General features: G+C 44.3%; 1 protein-coding gene across 1 annotated transcript in view; it reads left to right on the top strand.

The window, feature by feature from the left end:
- Positions 1-7773: 7773 nt before the first annotated feature.
- Positions 7774-21584, top strand: part of LOC146833841 (uncharacterized) — a 750859-nt gene continuing 737048 nt past the window's right edge. Inside the window, exons 1-3 of the mRNA XM_085599920.1 lie at positions 7774-7826; positions 15887-15925; positions 20464-20515. Of these exons, the coding sequence (XP_085456046.1) occupies positions 7775-7826; positions 15887-15925; positions 20464-20515 (143 nt within the window). The 5' untranslated portion in view covers position 7774. The remainder of the gene's footprint in view (positions 7827-15886; positions 15926-20463; positions 20516-21584) is intronic.

The raw sequence follows: 21584 nt of genomic DNA, 5'->3' as shown, positions 1-21584 counted from the left end.
TTTTTGCAAGGTCATGCGCGGTGTTGAGGAAATTGATGTGTGACCCGATACGGGCCATCATGGCATCAAGGAATGCTTTGAATATTCTTGAAAGTGCGCTTTGCGAAACACCTCCAGCTACTGCAATGACCACCTGAAAACTGCCTGACACCAGTAGGTGTAGGCAACATAGGACCTGCACATGCGTTAGGATAGCATTGGTCCTACGTGTCTGTCGTTGCAGAATGGGATCCAATTCATTGATTAGATCATGGATCATTGCTGCATTGAGCCTATACTTAACGTATATCTCATCCTCCTGCTGTCCTAGCAAAGTTATGCGGACTCTGAAAATGCCCTCATTTATTCGCCTCCATATGTCCAGCAGCCTGCAGCCTCATCCTCCTCGCCATCAGGTAAATCCCTGCCATTTTGAAATGTGGTAGCTCATTCTGGATATGTTTAAATAGGTTTAAGTTGATTTCCAGCTGTATCTGATTTGCACTCATGATTACCACCTGGTTGTGATCCTTCTTATTTAGCACTTGCAAAAATGCGATTTTATCTGAAATCGCAATTTGCGATTTTTCATGCATATAGTTTGCGATTCATTATTTGTGATTCGCTATATGGGTGACGCAAATACAGAATCGCAATTATATTTGCAGATTGTTTCGTGATTCTTTATATTTATATGCAGTTGATGCATTGCTACACGGTATTTTGCGATAGCAAAAGCCATTTTATAGCGATTCGCTAATTTTGCAAGTTTGTTAAGGGTTGATGCATGTGCCTGTATATGTATTGTAACTGTGCCATTTGTTTTTTGTCTAAAAGGCATCGTGTTTGTAAAATCAGGTATTTTGTTTTTACTATACTGTACTTTATTCTGCCAACACACTTTTTGCAAAGTAACTGTGCCTTATGAAGCATGCTAGCATTATGTGACAGCCATATATCAGCCCTTCGTGTTGGGCTCCTGGTTCACTATTTTTGAGACCATTGCTCCCTTGGACCCACGAGGGTCATATGCTTATATTTTATCATATCTTCGTACTATATTGTATTTTGTCATTTATGTATTTTAATCTTTGTCTGCCATGATTTAAGAGGAATATAATAGTGTTCTCTCATTCTCTATCAATGTTATATATATTTTCACTAAATGTATACATTCAACTGGGTATTCTGTGTAATGTTTTATGTCTACTTTGATGGTTTTGTAAATCGAATAAAGTATATTGATTGATTGACACCAGGTGCATCGGTTATTCTGGATTGGTGTGCCCTGAGATATGGGAATTAAATAGGAAAGTGGAATACTTCACCCCATTTTCCTGATAATTACACATTTTACCCAGGAGTGTTACCGAAACATTTATGCAGCTTTCAGCAGCCAAGTGTCTAAGTATTAAACACCAAATCTTCATAATTATCACATATCTCATAATCCTGATGACTCACGCTACACGTCCCAATGATACCACTATAGTGCTATTGATGAGGCCCCTTGACTGACATTACGAGTTGGCCGGAATTTGGCAGAAAGAAAACAGTGGCCCAGGGGGCCCAGAATCTCTGCTTCCATCTGGTATGCCCACACCAAAGCCCAGATATTGGAAGGTTTCTCCCCGAAAAGAGATAAAACCACTGCCATTGCTTAATTTGAGCAGGTGATTTCTGGTGCTCGGCACCAGTACTTGATTGATTTCTGGTGCTCGGCACCAGTACTTAATTGTCAACACCAGTGCTTGTGAGAGTCTGTGACAGGGCGGAGCTGTCTGGGTAATTTAGAGATGACCACAACAGCTAATTATTAGTTCAATATGCATACAAATAACTATTACCAGCCGCCCAAGCCATTCTTATAACTTTGGGGGCCTGAAATAGCTCGATCTGTCACACTTGTAGGAATGTGATGGTCAGTAATTGTGTTGTTACTATCATTGGCAGCATAGCAGGGGCAATGTATGGTGTGAGCTGCAGTGGCCTCCTGATGAGAGCCTTGGCACTTACTTTTCTTTTTTACAAATTAAGCACTGAACCACAGAGAACCAGAGATACCAGGTCCTTCACCCGGTGGTTCTGCCCAATTCCCTGCACTGAACAGCAGGAACGTGTTAGCAGGAGTGGAGGTGGTGGGTGGGTCGGGCAGGAGTTTAGCAGTATGTTTGGGCCTGTCTGGAGAGAGCACTTGCATGCCCCCCTCCATCCCCTCACCCGCTGCTGCAGAGGGCCGGACAATACTGGTGCTTCGAGCCCCTGCTGCATATGAGAGGCCTGGCTGCGGAAGTGGAATTATCGGGTCCAGAGTTTGAGGAACCCCATAATGGGGCACCCGGAGCTACGCGGAATTACACGAGCTGCCCTTCACCAGGAGTTATTGATCCGGGTGAAACACCACAGCTCAACATGAGGCCTACATGTTGCGCTACTTCACAGGGAAGATTTGGAAAAGAAAATCACAGTCACCACGCTGAAAACCCACACTCAGTTGTCCCGATCATAAATAATTTGGGATGAATCAGAAACACAAACCCCCTCATGTCCAAAATTCTGGAAATTATGTGAAGGGTAAAATATCTCTGCTATGGTTTCTCTGAGATTGTGTTTTATAATCTGTACAGTTGGTGTCGGAGTCAGAATTTTGCCAGCTCATAGTCGATGCGGTGAACCTTAGAAATCTGCCCGGGGAGGAGGACGACTTGTGTCAACAAAGCAGGATTCTGCTGCATGAGCAAACGAAACCACATCTCTTCCCACAGAGACACCCACCGGGGAGAGCAGAGAGGGGCCGCCAAGCGCTCTCATTGGAGGACAATGACTGACATGACATTACTGTGGAAGGACGAAGTGATATAAGGCCTGTGGAAAGGTGGGTGTGCAGGAAGAGCGCCAGTCCTGCCCCACAGGTATGTAGCACCAGCTTACATCTGTGCATTGATGTCCATGCAGCACCGGCTGTTATCTGTATATAGCGCATCCTCATCTTTGTTTCCCCCTCAGTTCTGACCCTTAGATGAAGCTCAGCTCACCCTCATACAATGAGGTGCTCAACAGCGCACGCCCATTCTTGATGTATAACACAGCTCACCTCTGTACAATAATGTACATAATCAACTTACATTTGCCCTTATATGTAGCACAGCTCACCATCCTCAAGTAATATGCACAACAGCTCTTCTCCTCTTCAGATACAGAGTACAGCTCGCCGCTACACAATGCTGAGTAGCAGCAGGCCAGCTCTTTCCTGATATATAGCACCGGCTCACTTCTGCTCCGGAGATGCAAAATCTCACTATATACAATGATGTGCAGATCAGCTCACCTCCACTGCTGATGTATAGCACAGTTCACCTCCACTCCTGATGTATAGCACAGCTCACCTCCACTGCTGATGTATAGCACAGCTCACCACACCTGCTGATGTATAGCACAGCTCACCTCCACTCCTGATGTATAGCACAGTCACCTCCACTCCTGATGTATAGCACATTCACCTCCACTGCTGATGTATAGCACAGCTCACCTCCACTCCTGATGTATAGCACAGCTCACCTCCACTGCTGATGTATAGCACAGCTCACCACCACTGCTGATGTATAGCACAGCTCACCTCCACTCCTGATGTATAGCACAGTCACCTCCACTCCTGATGTATAGCACATTCACCTCCACTGCTGATGTATAGCATATAGCACAGTCACCTCCACTCCTGATGTATAGCACAGCTCACCTGTGTTTCCTGAAATGTAGCACTGATTCAATGATGTTAGCACCGGCTTAAAACTGCCACAGATATGGAGCACAGCTCCCTTATATATAGTGACCTGCAACAGATCACCTCTGTTTCCAGATATGTAATACCAGCTGACTTCTGTGAATTAACATGTAGCACCTCTGTACATTAACATGGAGTATCCGCTCAACTTTGTGTACTAATATGTTGAAGCAGCTTACCTATATATCGTTGTATGTTTCACCAGCTCAACTGTGTATTTTACTTTGCAGTGCCAGGTCACCGTTGTACACCCGTATGCATTGATGTATAGTGTTGCCTCAATCTTGTATTTTAGTAGGGAGCAGCTACTTATCTCCATAACTTGGTAGCGTCATCTCTACTCTGTATGTTGATATGGCAGACACGCTTAACTCTGTATTTTGCTTTGACGCACTACCTCATCTATACATTGGAATATGGCACAGGGTACCTCTGTAAGTTGACATGCTGCACCAATCTCTCACCAGTGACCCTTAACAATGCAAACATCTGCAGACTTTTGTCCAATGGATAAAGGTAGTAGTAATACTGGGTCACAGTGGGTTAATAAGAACATCGCATCCGTAGGTTATTGATTGTTGCTTATTACTAAGTAAGCCTTTCTTTACTCGTTTTACACATAAACACAGATGTGAAATATTAGGGTTGTTGTACCTGTATTTAGAAAACTATAAACAGCAGGCCTTCTGAAGATAGACTCTCAAAACTGCCAATCATGGCTGCCAGGTCAATTTATGAGAGTATTGGCAGCATATGGAGTTGCAAAAGGATATGATTTTAGAAAATAGTTGTACATGTGCATATTTGTTCATACTAAAACGCTAGTGTTGACAGATGAGAGCATTGTTGTGTCTCGTGTGGCTGCTTATATTGTTGAAATGCGACAAGAATCCAAGTGCCAGGGCTCAGTAGTTAAATAAATATGGATAAATACAGTGAAGAAGAGCAAAACGTAAAAGGAAAAATGAAATGGCATAAAATTGAGAGTTCTACTTATCAGCCCGAATCATGAGGAAACGTTTTTGGAAACTTGCTCAAGTGCTCCAGTGCTTGTGGTTGTGCACCTGATGGGCACATTTAGAGATCTAGGCCTAGATTTACTATCCTTGACACAATGGAGCGGCCCATGACAAACTGCTGCTCTGGATTGTGCAAAAGATAAATAAATTGTGAAGTCCCACATCTACAATAATGTCATTGGCAGCACTCTCGCAAAAACATACTTCTGAGAAGCTCATAATTTTGAAGGTTGAAGAGATCATTTTGTAAAAAGGAGGATTCCTTAACAATTACTTACCAGCTTAAATCTGTGCATTGACATGCAGCACCAGCTGACATCCGTAGATAGCACAGGCTCATCAGTGTTTCCCGTTATGTAGCCTGGGCCTCGCTGATGATCCTGTGACTGTGATCGGTTGGATGCATAAGTCGGTGCAGGCGACAGTGGAACTGCAGAATTCATCAGAGGGCAAAGGATATCAACTTTGGGCTTCACAGTGCCGACTTCAAGACATGGGCACCCTGGGCAGGGCCACGAGCACAGGGGTCCCCTGCAGACCAGAATTTAACACTAATTATCTGTTAAACATTCTTATTCCTGTGAGTGGTTGTGTAGGCAGGGCCCAGTGCACTGCTTTGCCTGGGGCCTATAATGCTGTTAAGACGGCCCTGTGTTTTCATAGACTGTTTAGCCCACCTCATGAGTCTGACGGAAGACGCAGGCAAGCTGTGAACACCCTTGCCAGGGTGCATGATTGCCCACACTCTGTGGGAGGTTCCAAAACAAAAAGAACCCTGGGGGCTCATTTATGAGTCCTTGCGTCACTTTTGCGCCGCCGGTGCGTCACTTTTTGTGACGCATCAGCGGCGTAAAAACTGGACCTTGTTGCACCATATTTACAAAGTGACGCATCTAGGTAGATGCGTCACTTTGTAAACCCCTGCGCTACATTATACCTGCGTCAGGTATAATGTATGCAGGGTGGGCGTTCCCACGTAAGTAAGCATCGTAGAAGTAACGCAGTGAAATCTGCGAGGTTTCACTGCGCCACTTCTAGGGTGCAAATGCGTCAACATCTTGCGCCTGCCTCACAGCAGGCGTAAGACTGACGCAGGCCCTTTCACACGGGGCTTGCCCCATGTAAAAGGACACATTGCTGGAGTTGCGTCACTTTTGTGATACACTCCAGCAATGCGTCACTTTTGCGCCTACAGATACGTCAGAAATACTGACGTATCTGTGACTCCTTGCGACATGATGCGTCATACTGTAAATATGACGCATCATTGGAGTCGCAGGGAGGGCGCCGTGAAAAGTGACGCATCACTGTTTTCACGCAGTGATGCGTCACTTTTCATAAATGAGGCCCCCTGTGTCTTTCCTTTGATGTCAGTTCCTACTTGAATCATATAGCAAGGAGAAAATCATGAGTACTAGTTGCTTTGAAATGCATCTATTCCCTATTTTTCTCTGCGTTCATTTCCCACTTATTCTCTATATTTGTTTGTGATATTTGCCACCCAACAGCTGGATACTATTTGCATCCATTATGTGGATTGTTTGACCTGGCTCTGCTCTAATCCTGATGTCAGGGCTGGTTTGGTACCTGGCTTATCTACTGCAACATAAATCCAGTCCTTTACATTCCCAAAATATACAATTTATTCACATGGTATCAAAAATATTCAAGTTTCTAAATCTAGAAGAATTAAAATAAAACCACGCAGTCCACTGAAAAGCATGAAACATCATTAACCTTGAGCTACAATTCATTTTTATAACCCAAAAACTATGTTGAAAGGTTAAAAAACAAAGCTTATGTAATACTCACTTTTCGTTTTTACTGATTTGTACGAAAAGGACAGACAGAAAGCAACATGTTTACCGGTCTGTATATTTTTTAAAAAGGCAGAAATAAATAACTATGTCTTATTTTAGTGAAAATGGCCACCTAAGACTAACCTTTTGTAGCGCATTATGGGTTTCTATAAATCTCAGTGTGCTTTATTTATTTCATGCATACTACCTTTACATTTTCCAGGGAAGGTAAAATGACCCCTCTCATTACTGTCACACGGTTCCCTTCTTTGTCATCTTTCTGTTCTGAAGCCCCAGAATTCATTATGATCAATCTCCTGCACTCTGCTGATCATGAACACTGCTCTTGTACAGATCTCACCAGCCAATCACACTTCATAAAAAAAATCACTTGCATGACCATTGTCCCATGGAGATCTCCATGTTATTGAACATACTGCATAATCCTGGTAGACACATAAAGCATGCAGAATCTCGTCTCCATTCACATGACACATGCAATTCTTACAGGTAAACACTAGGCCTGGGAGAAATTTTAATTACGCTGGAGAAATCAGACTAATTTTAGTAATTATGCGATACTCTTGTGTTGCTAAATTACCCAAATTACGCGATTATACCAGCTTGAGTAATTAAGAGTAATTTGGGGCACAGCGCCGTCCGCAAGAGCACAGGAACAATGAAATAAGAAAGAGTGAGTGGCTGCTGGCTACTGCTGTTTATGTCCTGTAGCATTTAATGCTATTATTTTAGCTCAAAATGCATCCTCTGGCCCATTTTAACACAAGGAAAAAAATGGCGCTAAATGCTGGATTACGCTTCTCACATCATTACGCATAATTACAAGTAATTTTGAGGAAATTTTGAGTAATTATGGCAGTTACATCCACACTAAACACACGGAAATATGTAGCACTCTTGCTACCTATGCGCAATTCTACCTATGTTAATAACCTTCCTAGTTTGTTAGAGAGCCATGTTCTGTTTCCAATGGGTTTGAGCTACGCCAATGGGAGTTTAACTGTGTTTAGCCAAAGAAATAGCTGGCTGCGTCAGGAATTGTTCAGATGGATGGCACTGAATCTTTTTAGGCTTGAACATGATTGCTCAAAGAAGTAACTTATGCTGCTGTCACATTGTGTAAACCTATACCAGCTTCAGTCTGGCTAACAGTGACTTTTCCTTTGTTCCACAGGATGGCGCTATTGTGGCTCCTGATGCTCGCATCGCTGCCTCTAGGGGGTGCAGGTGAGTGTCTCTTGAGAAGCATGTCATTGGGGTATGCGCCTGTCATGAACAGCTCACATATGCATGTCTATCACACATTCACCTCTCTCCACACAGTGCGTATTGGGTACTGGTCAGTGGTCTATAGCCCATGGTCTATAGCCTGGTTGTCTAAGGATTGAAAGATTTTAGGATAAGCATATGTGCCAAATTCCCATACAGTGAAGTAGAAGAATGTAGGAGTAGTTTGCATAGTGTATGCTTACACTGCAAAATATTGGACCAAACCCTCCAGCGTCCACACGCCATAATTGGCCAAACATTGGGAGCCTTTGTAGCAGGCTAATGCTTTTCATGCAGTGTACACGCTTGAAAAGTAATAAATCCTAGAGCAGCTACCATCTGTTTTCTACTCTCCATAAGCATGATACGAATAGGCATTCCTCACCATTGCTGGAGTTGCGTCGTGCTTGCGACACGACTGAAGCAATGCGCTGCCCTTACGCGTCACGCATCTGTCTATCCTTGAGCCACGGTGCGGCGCATTGTAAATGCAATGCATCCATGGTGGTGCAAGGTTTTTTTTACGTGTCGCAAGTTAACTACCGCAATCTCTGCTACAATGCAGATATGCACCAGTTCTTGTAAATCTGCCCCAAGATGCTCCGAAAGGATTTTTTAGGAAGGCTCGACGTGTTTGTTTAGCGATGACTGAATTAAGACAGAGGGTGACATAACATTCGACCTTGCTCAATAAACGAAGATTCAAACAATCAAATGGTTGTGCATATGAATACGTATAAACATTGGATGTAAACTGAAAAAGTCAATGTTCAGATTGGCCTATAAGCATTAATTGTTATGTGAAATGTACTAATATGTTATTTCAATGCGTGAAAACAAATGAGCTTTACATAGGTAGCATCAGCAGATGTAAGTCCAGCAAAAGAAAATAATATTGTCTTTTAAACAATGAATAGGTGCGTCAATGTACAATTTTGCTCTTGCTCAATCAAGTGTTACATTTGTGCTAAAAATATAGCATGGGTAGTTGTGGCGTTGGCACTCCTTAGTTTGTTGAGCAAGATGCAAGTGAGTGCGTCAATGTTTCGGTCTCAGATGTGGTAAATACCCAAGACTGAATGCATATTAGGAGGCCAAATGTTCGACCCATATTTGCCGACCTCGCTAGTTCGATTCGTTCAATGTCCAAATACTACCACAAGGGTAGGTATAGCAGAATGCAAGGCGTAACTCTCAATGAATCCAAACTGGTGATTCAAACGCCACACAGACAAGGTCAGGCACACAAAGGCAACCTAGGTCAAATCAGAGGTCAGTTGGGGAGTGAATGCTTTAAGTGAATAAAGGGCTATTGGCAGTGCACATGAAGCACTGGTACACAGAGAGGACGTGATGACGCATCATAGAAACATGGCGCTGGAATAAAAATACTCGGGCATGGTATAACCTAACCCACAGCACACTTTACCACACCATGCAAGATCTCCCTATGCTACACACCTTAACTCCACATCTTCCAGTGCCACGCCATAACAAAGTACATTGCACCTCGTCCTATAGCACTATACTACAATATACAACACCCCACTGCACAACGTCTCATATACATATACAATACCACAACAACACTTCATTTCTATGTCACTCCACATGATTCTAAACAACACCTCTTCATTACTCATCAAAACCTAGAGCAATGCAATTTGTTTTGCATAACATCACATCATCACATCATAACATCCAACACCATACCACTTAATACAACGGTACTTCACATCATAACAGTCCACCCACGATCACAGCATTACTTATCCTTCTGAAGCACACCACACCAAACATTTTACCACTCTGCACACTCCACCCTAGATTATTCCATACAATGCCACAACTTAATGTAACATACAACACTATAGCAGACCATTCATTATCACATTTCATTGCACCACATCATACAACACCAATTCATACTATACTATCGCACTGCAACATACCATTTATATAAAACAATACTACAATTTACTGAACAATTCTCAACACAGCATTGTGCACCATGAACAACTGGTCCAAACGATCCCATACCACACTATGTGTCATTTCATAGTGCCACAATCCACCTTGTCACACTAAACTATTTCACACACACATAATCTCCACATACCACAATACCATAAGATATCACATGGTGATGCTTTATCCCAACATACCACAGAACTACAAATGAAATCACACATTTACAAACCACATACAATTGCATCATACCATCCTATACTACATAAACCACCCAGTATAAAATTGTACTACATCACACCACCAGTCACCATGGCACAGCACCTCAATAGATCACACCACAGTAAACCATACCTCTCAATACCAAATTGATATCACATTCAATCATCCAGTACCACAGCAGACCACGTCACATTGTTTTGAAATGCTCAACCCCGCACCACCAATCTTCGAAGTACATTGTATTTTTCCATACCATACCCTAACTCTCTACAATCTTCCACTTCAAACAGCAAACGGCCAACAACATACAATGTACTCAATCATATCAAACTGGACCACAACACAATGCACCATATGTTCTGTAACTCGCCATATTACATGACACACGGCCACATCTCATCCCTGCACATTAAACACATAACAGACTATCACACCATGCTGCTCAATGCATGAGCATGCCACACCACACTTTACTACAACATGCCATCATACCTCATCTGACTATATATAGCAAAACACTCCAAAACAAAAAAGAATACAACTTAACATGCCACCTCAAACCCTCCAGAGCCTAATCATGCAGTATCGCTTCTCACTCACACATCGTGCAAATGTATTCCACCACCCAACACTATACTGTCACATGCCATCATGCATCATCGCACACACTGAATCACCTGATACAGCACCACTGCATGTTAAACAGCGTACCTCACCATTTCACATCTCACACCACCCACAAAAGATCAAAGCATATTACCTAAAGCTATAGCTTACAACTCTCTGCAAAACACAACCAAACCACTTCACTCCATCCAACGCCCCATCTCACCTCACCATGCAACATCACTCCACGCTGCACCTTCTTCCAAGTGTCGTTTCCAAACACAGCATTCGACAACACATTACACCATAACACTCCTCATCACATTAAACTACACTATTTGACAGTGTATAATATGACACTACTCGTACTATATTTTAATACCCTACATGGTCACCCATAGCATTCCACATCACATCATACCATACCACTCTCCTCACATTATGATATGATATGCATTCTATCTCACAGAACAGCTCTCACTAACACATTGATCATACAGGCATTCATACCAACGACAATTTTAGGGGCTTGGAGAGACCTAGCCAAAGGTACCTGGGAGCCCGAAAGATTCAGATGTAGCCATACCTGCGGTAGAAAAAGAAACCAAAGGACGGGGAATCTCAGGGACAGGGGAACAGCAAACTGGTAACTTGAGGATATTGTACCTGAGAGGCAACGTCTGAGAGGAATGAGAAACACTAGGAGAGGGAGACATGAGTACAGGAGACAGAGGGGCAGGAAGAGTATGTACAAGTGTCGCCGGACCATAATACAAGAAACATGCAAAATGGGACAAGCGGTTAGAGCACAAAAGAAACCCTTGGGGCCTCATTTATGAAAAGTGTCACATCGCTAAGTAAAAACAGGGATGCAACACTTTTCATAGCTCCATCCATGTGCCACCATGGATGCGCCGTATTTACACTACGGCGCTCCATGTTGGAAGGATTGACCAGATACGTCAGGAATCCTGACATAGCTGGTGGCGCAGTAATAACGCATTGCTGGAGTGTGTCGGTAAACTGACGCAACTCCAGCAATGTTGTCATTAAACACGGGCAAGTCTCATTTAAAAGGCCCTGTGTCACTCCTTACGCCTGCCTGAACCAAGCGTAGGGATTGTGGCGCAGTCAAGGTATAGGAATGGTGTAGTGAAACCTCATAGATTTCACTGCGCCACTTCTACGAGGCTTTTTAAACGTGGGAACTCCCACCCTGCATACATTATACCTGATGCAGGTATAATGTAGCGCAGGGCTTTACAAAGTGACGCATCTGCCTAGATGTGCCAGTTTGTAAATAGGGTGCAGCGTGGCGCATTGTTTACGCCGCCGCAGTGTCACAAAAAAGTGACACAATGGCAGTGCAGGCCCTCATGAAAAAGGGCCTGCATGTTAAAGACAGCCTAAGTACAATGAAACATTAATCAAGTTCTCATACTGACCTTGGCTCAGTCAGAATCTCTGGAAAGAACGCATTACTGAGATAAGAAAGAGTCTCACACATCTCACTGCAATGATCCTGACACACCCCCACAAGGTTTCTGCACTCCACTCACTACAGAGAGTACTGCAGTAGCTGACACTGGTTGGGTAATGGGCTGTGAAAACTACAACCCCTATGAAGCACCCTGCAGGTCTAACCCACACACATTCACGTAGATTAGGTTAAAGGTCGAGATCTGCCCCCCTCACAGATCCCCACCACTATGGGAATATATCAACTACAAATCACATAGCTCACATTATTATGAATCACCCCATATTTTGTGGGTGTACTTGAAGGGTTCTTGCATGGGGAAAAATATTTTCACTGTGGATAAAAAAATAATTGAAAAAAAATGTACGTTTGCTAGGCCTGGGGGGTCAATTCTGTCCCGCTCGCATAATTTGTGGAATTTGGGTAATTTCGCGTTCCGCGGAGAACGCGGAATTGCCCAAAAATCCGTGATCCGTGGCTTTGCGGAATTTTTTGCTTGTTCGCGCTTTCAAAATGTGTGTTCGCAAGATATTTCCCCCCGAGCATCCAAACAGCATTCGCGAACAGGAAAAAAGCATTGCAAACGGGCGGAACAAGCAATTTCTGCGTGCTTGTGGAAATTTTTTTAACAATTCGCGGAGCTTTGCAATGCGCGACTACACAAATTCTGCCCACCCCTGGCGTTTGCACAGTGGATTACATTCATAGGGTCCGCCTTGGAATGTCACATGATCTTGCTAGATGTTCATCTGGAAACTTGTGCCTGGGGCAGTTTTTCAGGAATACTCTAAAAAACATTTGTGAATTCCAGAACATAGGAAGAATATGTGTAGGCCTATATTTGCACACATACTGTTCTTTCTGTCTTTGTGAATCGAGCCCTTTGTTGGGAAACCTACAAGGCACATACCTTATTTTGTCCACATCAACTTAAAGTATGAACAAGTCAAGCAATTCTCAGACACTGTGTGTTGGAAAATGGCCCTCTCTGAAAGGTCAATCCAAACCTTTTGCCTTCCTTCTCCTCTATTTGCTCAATCTGTTTAGTTGGCTTTAGGACTCTGGCACTTTGCTAAAGTGAATGCACCCTCTCCCTAAAAATGTGGTACCTTTACCTTATCCACAATTGGAATATTTAATTTGCCTATAAATCCCTAGTAAAGTGCACTACCTGTGCCCAGGGCCTGTAAATTAAATGCTACTAGTGGACCTACAGCACTGAGTGTGGCACACGCACAAGTAGCCCTTTAAACATGTCTCAGGCCTGCCACTGCAGAGTCTGTGTTTGCAGTTTTACTGACACTTCGACTTGGCATTTAAGACCCTTTGCACTGCCTTAAAATACCCTTTTATTACTCATAAGTCACCCGTAATATAGCCCCTAAATAGCCCACAGGCCAGGGTGCTGTGTAAATAAAGCTAAGACATGTACTTTTAAGTTTTGCATGTCCTGGTAGTGAAAACCTCCTAAATTTGTTTTTCACTACTGTGTGGCCTACTAAGTGGCCTACTCTTCTCATAGGTTAACATTGGGAATTCCTTAATACACTTTTAAGCTGCAATTCCTGATTAGAAAGGAGTGGCTGTTCCATGTTTCATATAATTAGAATGTGAATGATAAATCCTATTTACTGGTAAAGTTGGATATAATATTACTATTTTAGAAATGCCACTTTTAGAAACAACATTTCTCTGCTCTTACTGCTCTGTGTGCCAGCAGCCTGTCTCCAATACACGTCTGGGGTGTGTGACAGCTACACTTTGTGCATTACCTCTAGACAGCCACACACATAGGAAGGTTGGGTGTGTCTATATACTCATCTGCATTCTGATGGCTTTTCCTGGGCAGGAAGGGAGAGAGGGACTGACACTTACACCTGATTAGGCTGGGACCCATTCCCACACAAAGGGCTGATTACCCCCTACTGATAGTCTTGAGCCAGGACTGGGAGGGAAGGACCTGTGTGCACTTCAAAGACCCTTCTTTGAATTCACTCTCCCTTCAAAGACACAACTGGATACAAGTACTGGGTCTCTAGCTCCACCAAATCAGTACACTACTGGACTTGTGAAGAACTCTGCGAGGAAGAAGGACTGCTGTGCTGCTACAAGGACTGGTACTCTGTGGGACTGCTGCTGCTCCCCTCTGTCCTACTGCGGAAAAGGACTGGACCCCTCTCACTTAAACCCAAAGAGACTCCAAGGGCTTGCTGGCTTGCCCCCTGTTCTGAAGTTTCAGGGCAGTCAAAGTATTCCTCCAACCCTGCAGCAGCACCTGAACTTTGTCATCTGTAAACCCTGCCTTGCCAAGTGGTGCCAATCCAGTTCTGGGCCCTTGGAAGTGGCTTTTTATGTGCTGATCCTGCAGAACCCACGCATTGATGACTTTGCGCTGATCAGGAACGATGAATTTCCCTTTGAAGCTGATGCAGCTGCTGCCCAACGACATCTCTTTACGGGACTGCTCAGCTCAATGGTGACATACTGCGCAGCTTGACATAGATGCATCGCCCTCATCACCAAGGGATTGGCGACGAAGTCTCACTGACTGCGCGGATCGGAACCGACGCATCGCCTACACCCACGGGATCGATGGCAAAGCATCACCTCCTGGTGTCCTCGCCTTGAGTCTTCAACTTTCACACTTCCTCTATCCAAGGCACTTTTTCATCAGGCCCTGCGTGCATCCTGTAACCAGCCTACCCTCCATTGCGGTCAGCCTGAACTTTTGATTTACTCCAGTCTAGCGTGACCAGATGTCCCCGGTTGATTCTTTATGACTCAAAGCACTATAATTAGATGTAATCTTTAAAAATTCATAACTCAGGTTCTACGTATTTGACTTTTGTCATATTGGTCTTGTTTTACTCATAAAAATATAATCTCTTTTTCTAACCCTGTGTGGAATATGTTTATGGTGGTTTCAGTTTGCCACTATGTGTGTGTGTTGCACAACTACTTTACACATTCCCTGTTTATATAAGCCTGACTGCTCTGTGACAAACTCCAGAGGGTGAGCACAGATTATATTTTAGAGTGCATCTAGCTTACCCTGACTAGAGTGGTGGTTCCTGCTTGGACAAGGTACATAACTCCGGCAACCAGAAACCCCATTTCTAACACTGTGTTATTCAAACAGCACACAACAAGACAAGACATACAATTACATCAAATGACAAAACAAAGCAGATTTCTGTACCACACAATGCCTTTTATTTGTAGTTAAATGTTCACTGCTTTTGTTACAAAGTAACTGTTTGAAAATGAGTCTTTGCATTTATACATTATTCTAAAAATCGAAATTTGGGTGGTGAAGGTAGAGCATGCAAATATGATGTTGTTTTGTGAAGAGAATCGTACAGGGCTTTCCCCAGAAAATAATATTTTGCATTTTGAAAGGAAATGTTTATTGTGTCTAAAGTGAGACATTTCTGTTAAAACGATCTGTCAGTATATATGTTGTAAACATACATGCTTATGTAACAATTGCAAACTAGTTTTAGAATATTTGTTAATTGAACAAACTCTTCTTTTTATTCGCGTCCTTGAGGTTCAAATATTTTCAAACTAATGAAATAGTAATAAAAAGTTTGAATGTTTGGGATTTAGAACAATTGATTATTAGTATTGTACATGTGTGCGGTAATAGTAGAACATTCCCCTGTTGCCTCATCTTTCCTCTTCATTTAAGGTATCCAGTGTTAATGAGAATGCTAATAACTCTTCTGTTTTTTTCTGCTAGTGCCCCTTATGCAACAGCTCTGCTTGAAAACAGAACCAGGTAAGAACCATTCTTGACTCTCTTCAAGTTCTATTCAGCACCAGGGTCCACAAGCAGCTTAAGTGCCATTAAGCTTAGTTTCCCATTTATTCCCACGCTATTACGCCATTTTACAGAAGGAGGTCACATAATGCTTGGTTTCTCCAGTTGTTCCTAAGCTATAATATCATCTACAGAAGCAGATCCCATAAAGGTTAGTTTCCCCATCCGTCCACAATAAACAATGCCGTCTGCAGAACCTGGTCCAAGAAGGCTTTATTCACCTAGTTGTTGCCCAATCTTATTGTCTCTCTTTATTAACCTTTGGTGCAATGATGTCCTAACATGTATATTATGGCTGCAGCTCTAGGTGGTCGCAGAAAGATCCCACAATAGAGGGCACAAACACAACAGCAAGATGAGTAATGTTGGTCCTTAGAACTTTCAACAGGTGCGCTTGAACATTGGCTCGGATCACATCTGTGGCCTGAAAATGTTTTATATGCGAGCCCCTAGTATAAGGTTGATATTTCATTTTATGCAATTGCTATAAGTGCTGCCCAGTTGTTATCCCTGTCAGTCATCTTGCTCTAATGCGCTCATCATAAGCCCCTTAAACCACCCCTCATCTCCGCCTGTAGTTCATATTTATTTTCTCCATTGCAATAATCACCATTTCATGCAGATGTGGTTCTGCATATAAGAGGCTAATTGCATGACACTCCCACCCCTACCCAACCCATCCCTCCACATTGACTCTTACACTGGAAATGTATGTAGTTGATAACACACAGCATAGAGTGTCTGTGCCGCTCTTGGTTGCCTAAAGGATACAAAACAGTGATCGATGGAATGTTTGAATTAATCTCAGCCACTTGTCATTACTCGAGGCTGCATCAAGACCTCTTGGTTAACTAAAGTATACAAAAAACGATGGATGGAATGTTTGAATTAATCGAAGGCACTGGTAATTACTTTGGGCCGCATCCCAGTCTATCATTATTTTGCACACCATGCCACCTCAGTTTGGACCAAGGTATATGCAATCAGACTTGACCCTACTCCAATGGAAGAAGTCCAGCCACTAACCGCCAAGCCAGGTCCTCCCTAGACCGGAACACAAGCAGCCCAGGACCTGTTTTGCTGCAGTTAGGGTTCATCAGCTGAGTATAGCTTAGCTCCAGTGGCACAGTGTGCACGGGTCCGACATCGGCACATACCGATCCCACTTAGGGTGACACACTAGACCAGGGGCACTCACAAACTTTCTCTTGGGGGCCAAATTTACAGTGTGGTTTGTGGCCGAGGGCCGCACCTTGGGGGCGGGGTCTAGAGCAACAAAAAAAAACTGTGACCATGAGGTGGAACACAGGTCCCTGCAGCCGACGCCTTCGTTAACTGAGCCACTGGACCCGGCATACACATATCTCTCTCTCTCCCTCTCTCTATCTCCCTCCCTCCCTTCTCCGTCTCCCTCCCTCCTCCGTCTCCCTCCCTCTCTCCTTCTATCCGTCTCTCTCCCTCTCCGTCTCTCTCCGTCTCCCCCTCTCTGTCTCCCTCTCTCTCTGTCTCCCTCCCTCTCTGTCTCCCTCCCTCTCTGTCTCCCTCCCCCTCTCTCCCTCTCCCTCCCTCTCTCCCTCTCCTTCCCTCTCCATCTCCCTCCCTCTCCCTCCGTCTCCCTCCCTCTCCCTCCGTCTCCCTCCCTCCTCCATCTCCCTCCCTCCTCCATCTCCCTCCCTCCTCCGTCTCCCTCCCTCTCTCCTTCTATCCGTATCTCTCCCTCTCCGTCTCTCTCCGTCTCCCCCTCTCTGTCTCCTTCTCTCTCTGTCTCCCTCCCTCTCTGTCTCCCTCCCCCTCTCTCCCTCCCTCTCTCCCTCCCTCTCCGTCTCCCTCCCTCTCCCTCCGTCTCCCTCCTCTCCCTCCGTCTCCCTCCCTCCTCCATCTCCCTCCCTCCTCCATCTCCCTCCCTCCTCCGTCTCCCTCCCTCTCTCCTTCTATCCGTCTCTCTCCCTCTCCGTCTCTCTCCGTCTCCCCCTCTCTGTCTCCCTCTCTCTCTATCTCCCTCCCTCTCTGTCTCCCTCTCCATCCCTCTCTCCCGCTCCTTCCCTCTCCGTCTCCCTCCCTCTCCCTCCGTCTCCCTCCCTCCTCCATCTCCCTCCCTCCTCCATATCCCTCCCTCCTCCGTCTCCCTCCCTTTCTCCTTCTATCCGTCTCTCTCCCTCTCCGTCTCTCTCCGTCTCCCCCTCTCTGTCTCCCTCTATATCTTTCTCCCTCCCTCTCTGTCTCCCTCCCCCTCTCTCCCTCTCCCTCCCTCTCTCCCTCTCCTTCCCTCTCCGTCTCTCTCCATCTGCCTCCGTCCTCCATCTCCCTCCGTCCTCCGTCTCCCTCCCTCTCCCTCCATCCTCTGTCTCCCTCCCTCCTCCGTCTCCCTCCCTCCCCCGTCTCCCTCTCTCTCTCCGTCTCCCTCTCTCTCTGTCGCCCTCCCTCTCTGTCTCCCTCTCCGTCTGTCTCTTTGCCTCTCTGTCAGTCTCTGCCTCTATCTGTCTGTCCCTGTCTCTGCCTATCTGTCTCTGTCTGTCCCTGTCTCTGTTAGTCTCTATCTCTATCTGTCTCTGTCTGTTTCTGTCTCTCCCTACTGCCCTTTGTCACCCTCTGTCCCCTTACCAGACTCTCACACCCTGCTGTTCTCTTGTCATTCTTTGTCACCTCTCCCCTCCCGCCCCCGCCCCCCCCCGCTTGTGTGGCAGCTGAGGCAGCTTCCCTTCCAGGGCACACACACAGCCCCACCCGAGTAATTCACAGGTCTTTAAGAGACCATTTGCATGATAACGAGGCTTTGTTGTATTTCACCTCTTAACGCCCCAGCAGCTCCACTCGGACTATTGCTTGAATCCCTGGGCCCCCACAGAGCAGAGTCTGTGTTTGCTGACACAGTTAAAAAAAACAAAAAACACCGGTACGATGTCTGCAAGGTCCGCGGGCCACCAAGAAAGGCTTGCCGGGCCGCTAGCGGCCCGCGGGCCGTACTATGAGTACCCCTGCACTAGACTATACAAAAAAGTGATGGAGCGCTTGAATTCATCTCACCCACTCGTAATTACTCGGGCCATGTTCCAGTCCATCATTATTTTGCACACTATGTCACCTCAGTTTGAAACAGCTATGGTTGACAGGCAACCTGAAAGTTGCTGTGCAAAACTATGACAATCCTCCTGCAATGCCCACTCCCCTCACTTGCAGCAGTGACCAAAACCACAGACACTGCGACCTCATGGAGTCTGGGCTAATCCTGCCACATTTGTTATATTGCTGGCATGTTGGAAAACCTTGCACTGATATCTATAGCTCTTTCCCCTAATGGTTACAAGAGCCATTTGAGTAGCATACAAAGCTCTGCTTCATGATAGTGGGTCTTTCTTAACGACTCTCTCATTGAGAGGTTGTGTTATAATATGGCAAACGTACCATACAGAGGTCCATACATTAGAAAGAGAGCAATGTGATACATTTCACGGTTGGATCGGAAGATCTGTACAGTCTCATGGCACTGTCGTTGCACTCCAGCTTGCTCTATATGTGCAACATGATGGACCGGGAGAGGTGTTTATCCTTTAATGGATTTTGGTGCTTCCTACAGAACCTGTGTCTCATTTAAGCATTCAGAGCGACAATTTCAATTCAGCATGTAGAATTCATTTGGTCCTACAAGAATGACCAGTGGCGGCCGGCATGGCTCGCGGCGGGTGAGGCGGGTGCTAGGGGTAGCGGAGGAGCCACTACTGAGAATGACAGACAGAGAAGGCTTAAAACGTAAAGGTTTTTTTTCAGATTCAGTCATACAGGAATCTATTAATATAGTCAAAATCAACAAACCAGGAAATCAGACTGCAAAGTTCAGCTAAAGTAAAGATCAATCAAAGAACTCAGTAAAGTTCTGGTTTACCAAGTTGTAAAGTGAAGAATGGCAGAGAAATCCAGCATGGGCTCGCCTCCAAAGGTCAGTAGAAAAGGCCCTCCAATCACATTCTCAAAGAGCACTCTTTTGTAGGGTGCTGAACAATGAATTTCATACATTCACTTCAACTTTACATGATTCTCACTAGCTAAACCAGAATTGAACAGAACAAAACAGTTGCAAACAAATATATTTAGAAGATCCCTCAGAATTCTCCAATATAGAGCTTCTCACTAACTACCTGTACTCGAAGACATATTGTTACACCATTTGTCATTCCGCAGCTAGTTGCAACCTTGGGTAAATACAATTTTACTCAGAACAGCTTCTTGAAGGTCTTTGTTCTTGCCCATGAAGTATGTTCAAACTATATTCTATTGAGACATGGAAATATGAGTTTATTCATGTCATACTGTAAACGCCACAAACAAGATGGAGTCGAAGGCCTAAAATTGTCATGATAGCCGGAGTTCCATTTTCATTAGCACAAAGCAATTTTGGAAAAAAAAACCATTATCAGCACTAAACGATTATGGGTTGGTGAGTCACTGAAACGCAAATATGCCTTTTGAACTGCTGCATCCTTTTGTGTTTTTTTTGTTAGTTCGTATCAAGTGCACTACTGCAGGACGAGATCTTTCTGCCACGCTGAATGAGTGAGTACCACCACAATATCGCTAATTTACCACTGATCTGTCTGAGAGCATGCTAACACAAAATGGAAACTGTTGCAATCATTTGAGTACATCCCTGGGAATCGATTGAGAGTATGCTAATGCACAGTAAAAATATATGATGAAGTCATATGGGTACATCTTGTGAATCCATTCCAAGGCCTTGGCAGCATGCTAGTAGACAGTAAAAATATATGTTGAGATCATGTGGCTGCATCACCTGGAAATCCTTTCTATTCCCCCATGTCATGTGAGTACGTCCTTGGGAATACATTCCAATCCCCTTGACAGCATGCTACCACAAAATGAAACATTATTGATATCATGTGAGTGCATCCATGGGATTCATATCCAAGCCCCCTGAGAACATACTATTACCCATATATATCTGAGGTCATGTGAGTATAATTCTCATAATCCTTTCCAAGCTCCCTGAGAGAATGCTAATGCACACTAAAAATAAATGTTAAGGTCATGTGAGTACATCCCGGAAAATGCTTTCCAAATACCCTGACAGCATGATAACACACAAGAGAAACATTGTTGAGATCATGTGAGTACATCACTGGGAATCCTCTCTAAGCCCCCTGATAGCATGCTAACACACAGTATAAATATATATGGTGAGCTTGTGCGAATACCATATTGGGAATTCTTTCCACGAGTCCCTGGGAGCATGGTAACATAAAATGGGAACATGTGTGACAAATGTGGGAATCCTTTCAATGCCCATTTAGAGCACGCTGAAACACAGTAAAAATATATTTTGAGGTCATGTGAGTAGATCCCTGAAAATGCATTCCAAACCCCCTGAAGGCATGCTAACACACAAGAGAAACATTGTTGAGATCATGCAAGTACATAACTGGGAATTATTTCCAAGCTCCCTGAGAGCACGCTAACACAAACTGGGATCCTTTTCACACCTCCTTAGAGCATGCTAACACACAGTATAAATATATGTTGAGTTCATGTGAATACCTTCCTGGGAATTCATTCCAAGCTTTAGAGAGCATGCTGACACACATTACAAATACATGTTTCCAGTGGT

The sequence above is a fragment of the Triturus cristatus genome, chromosome 4_2 (genome assembly GCF_964204655.1).
Source record: "Triturus cristatus chromosome 4_2, aTriCri1.1, whole genome shotgun sequence".
Lineage (NCBI taxonomy): Eukaryota > Metazoa > Chordata > Amphibia > Caudata > Salamandridae > Triturus > Triturus cristatus.
The sequence above is the reverse complement of the archived record's forward strand: the minus strand, read 5'-3'. Positions and strand labels throughout refer to the sequence as shown.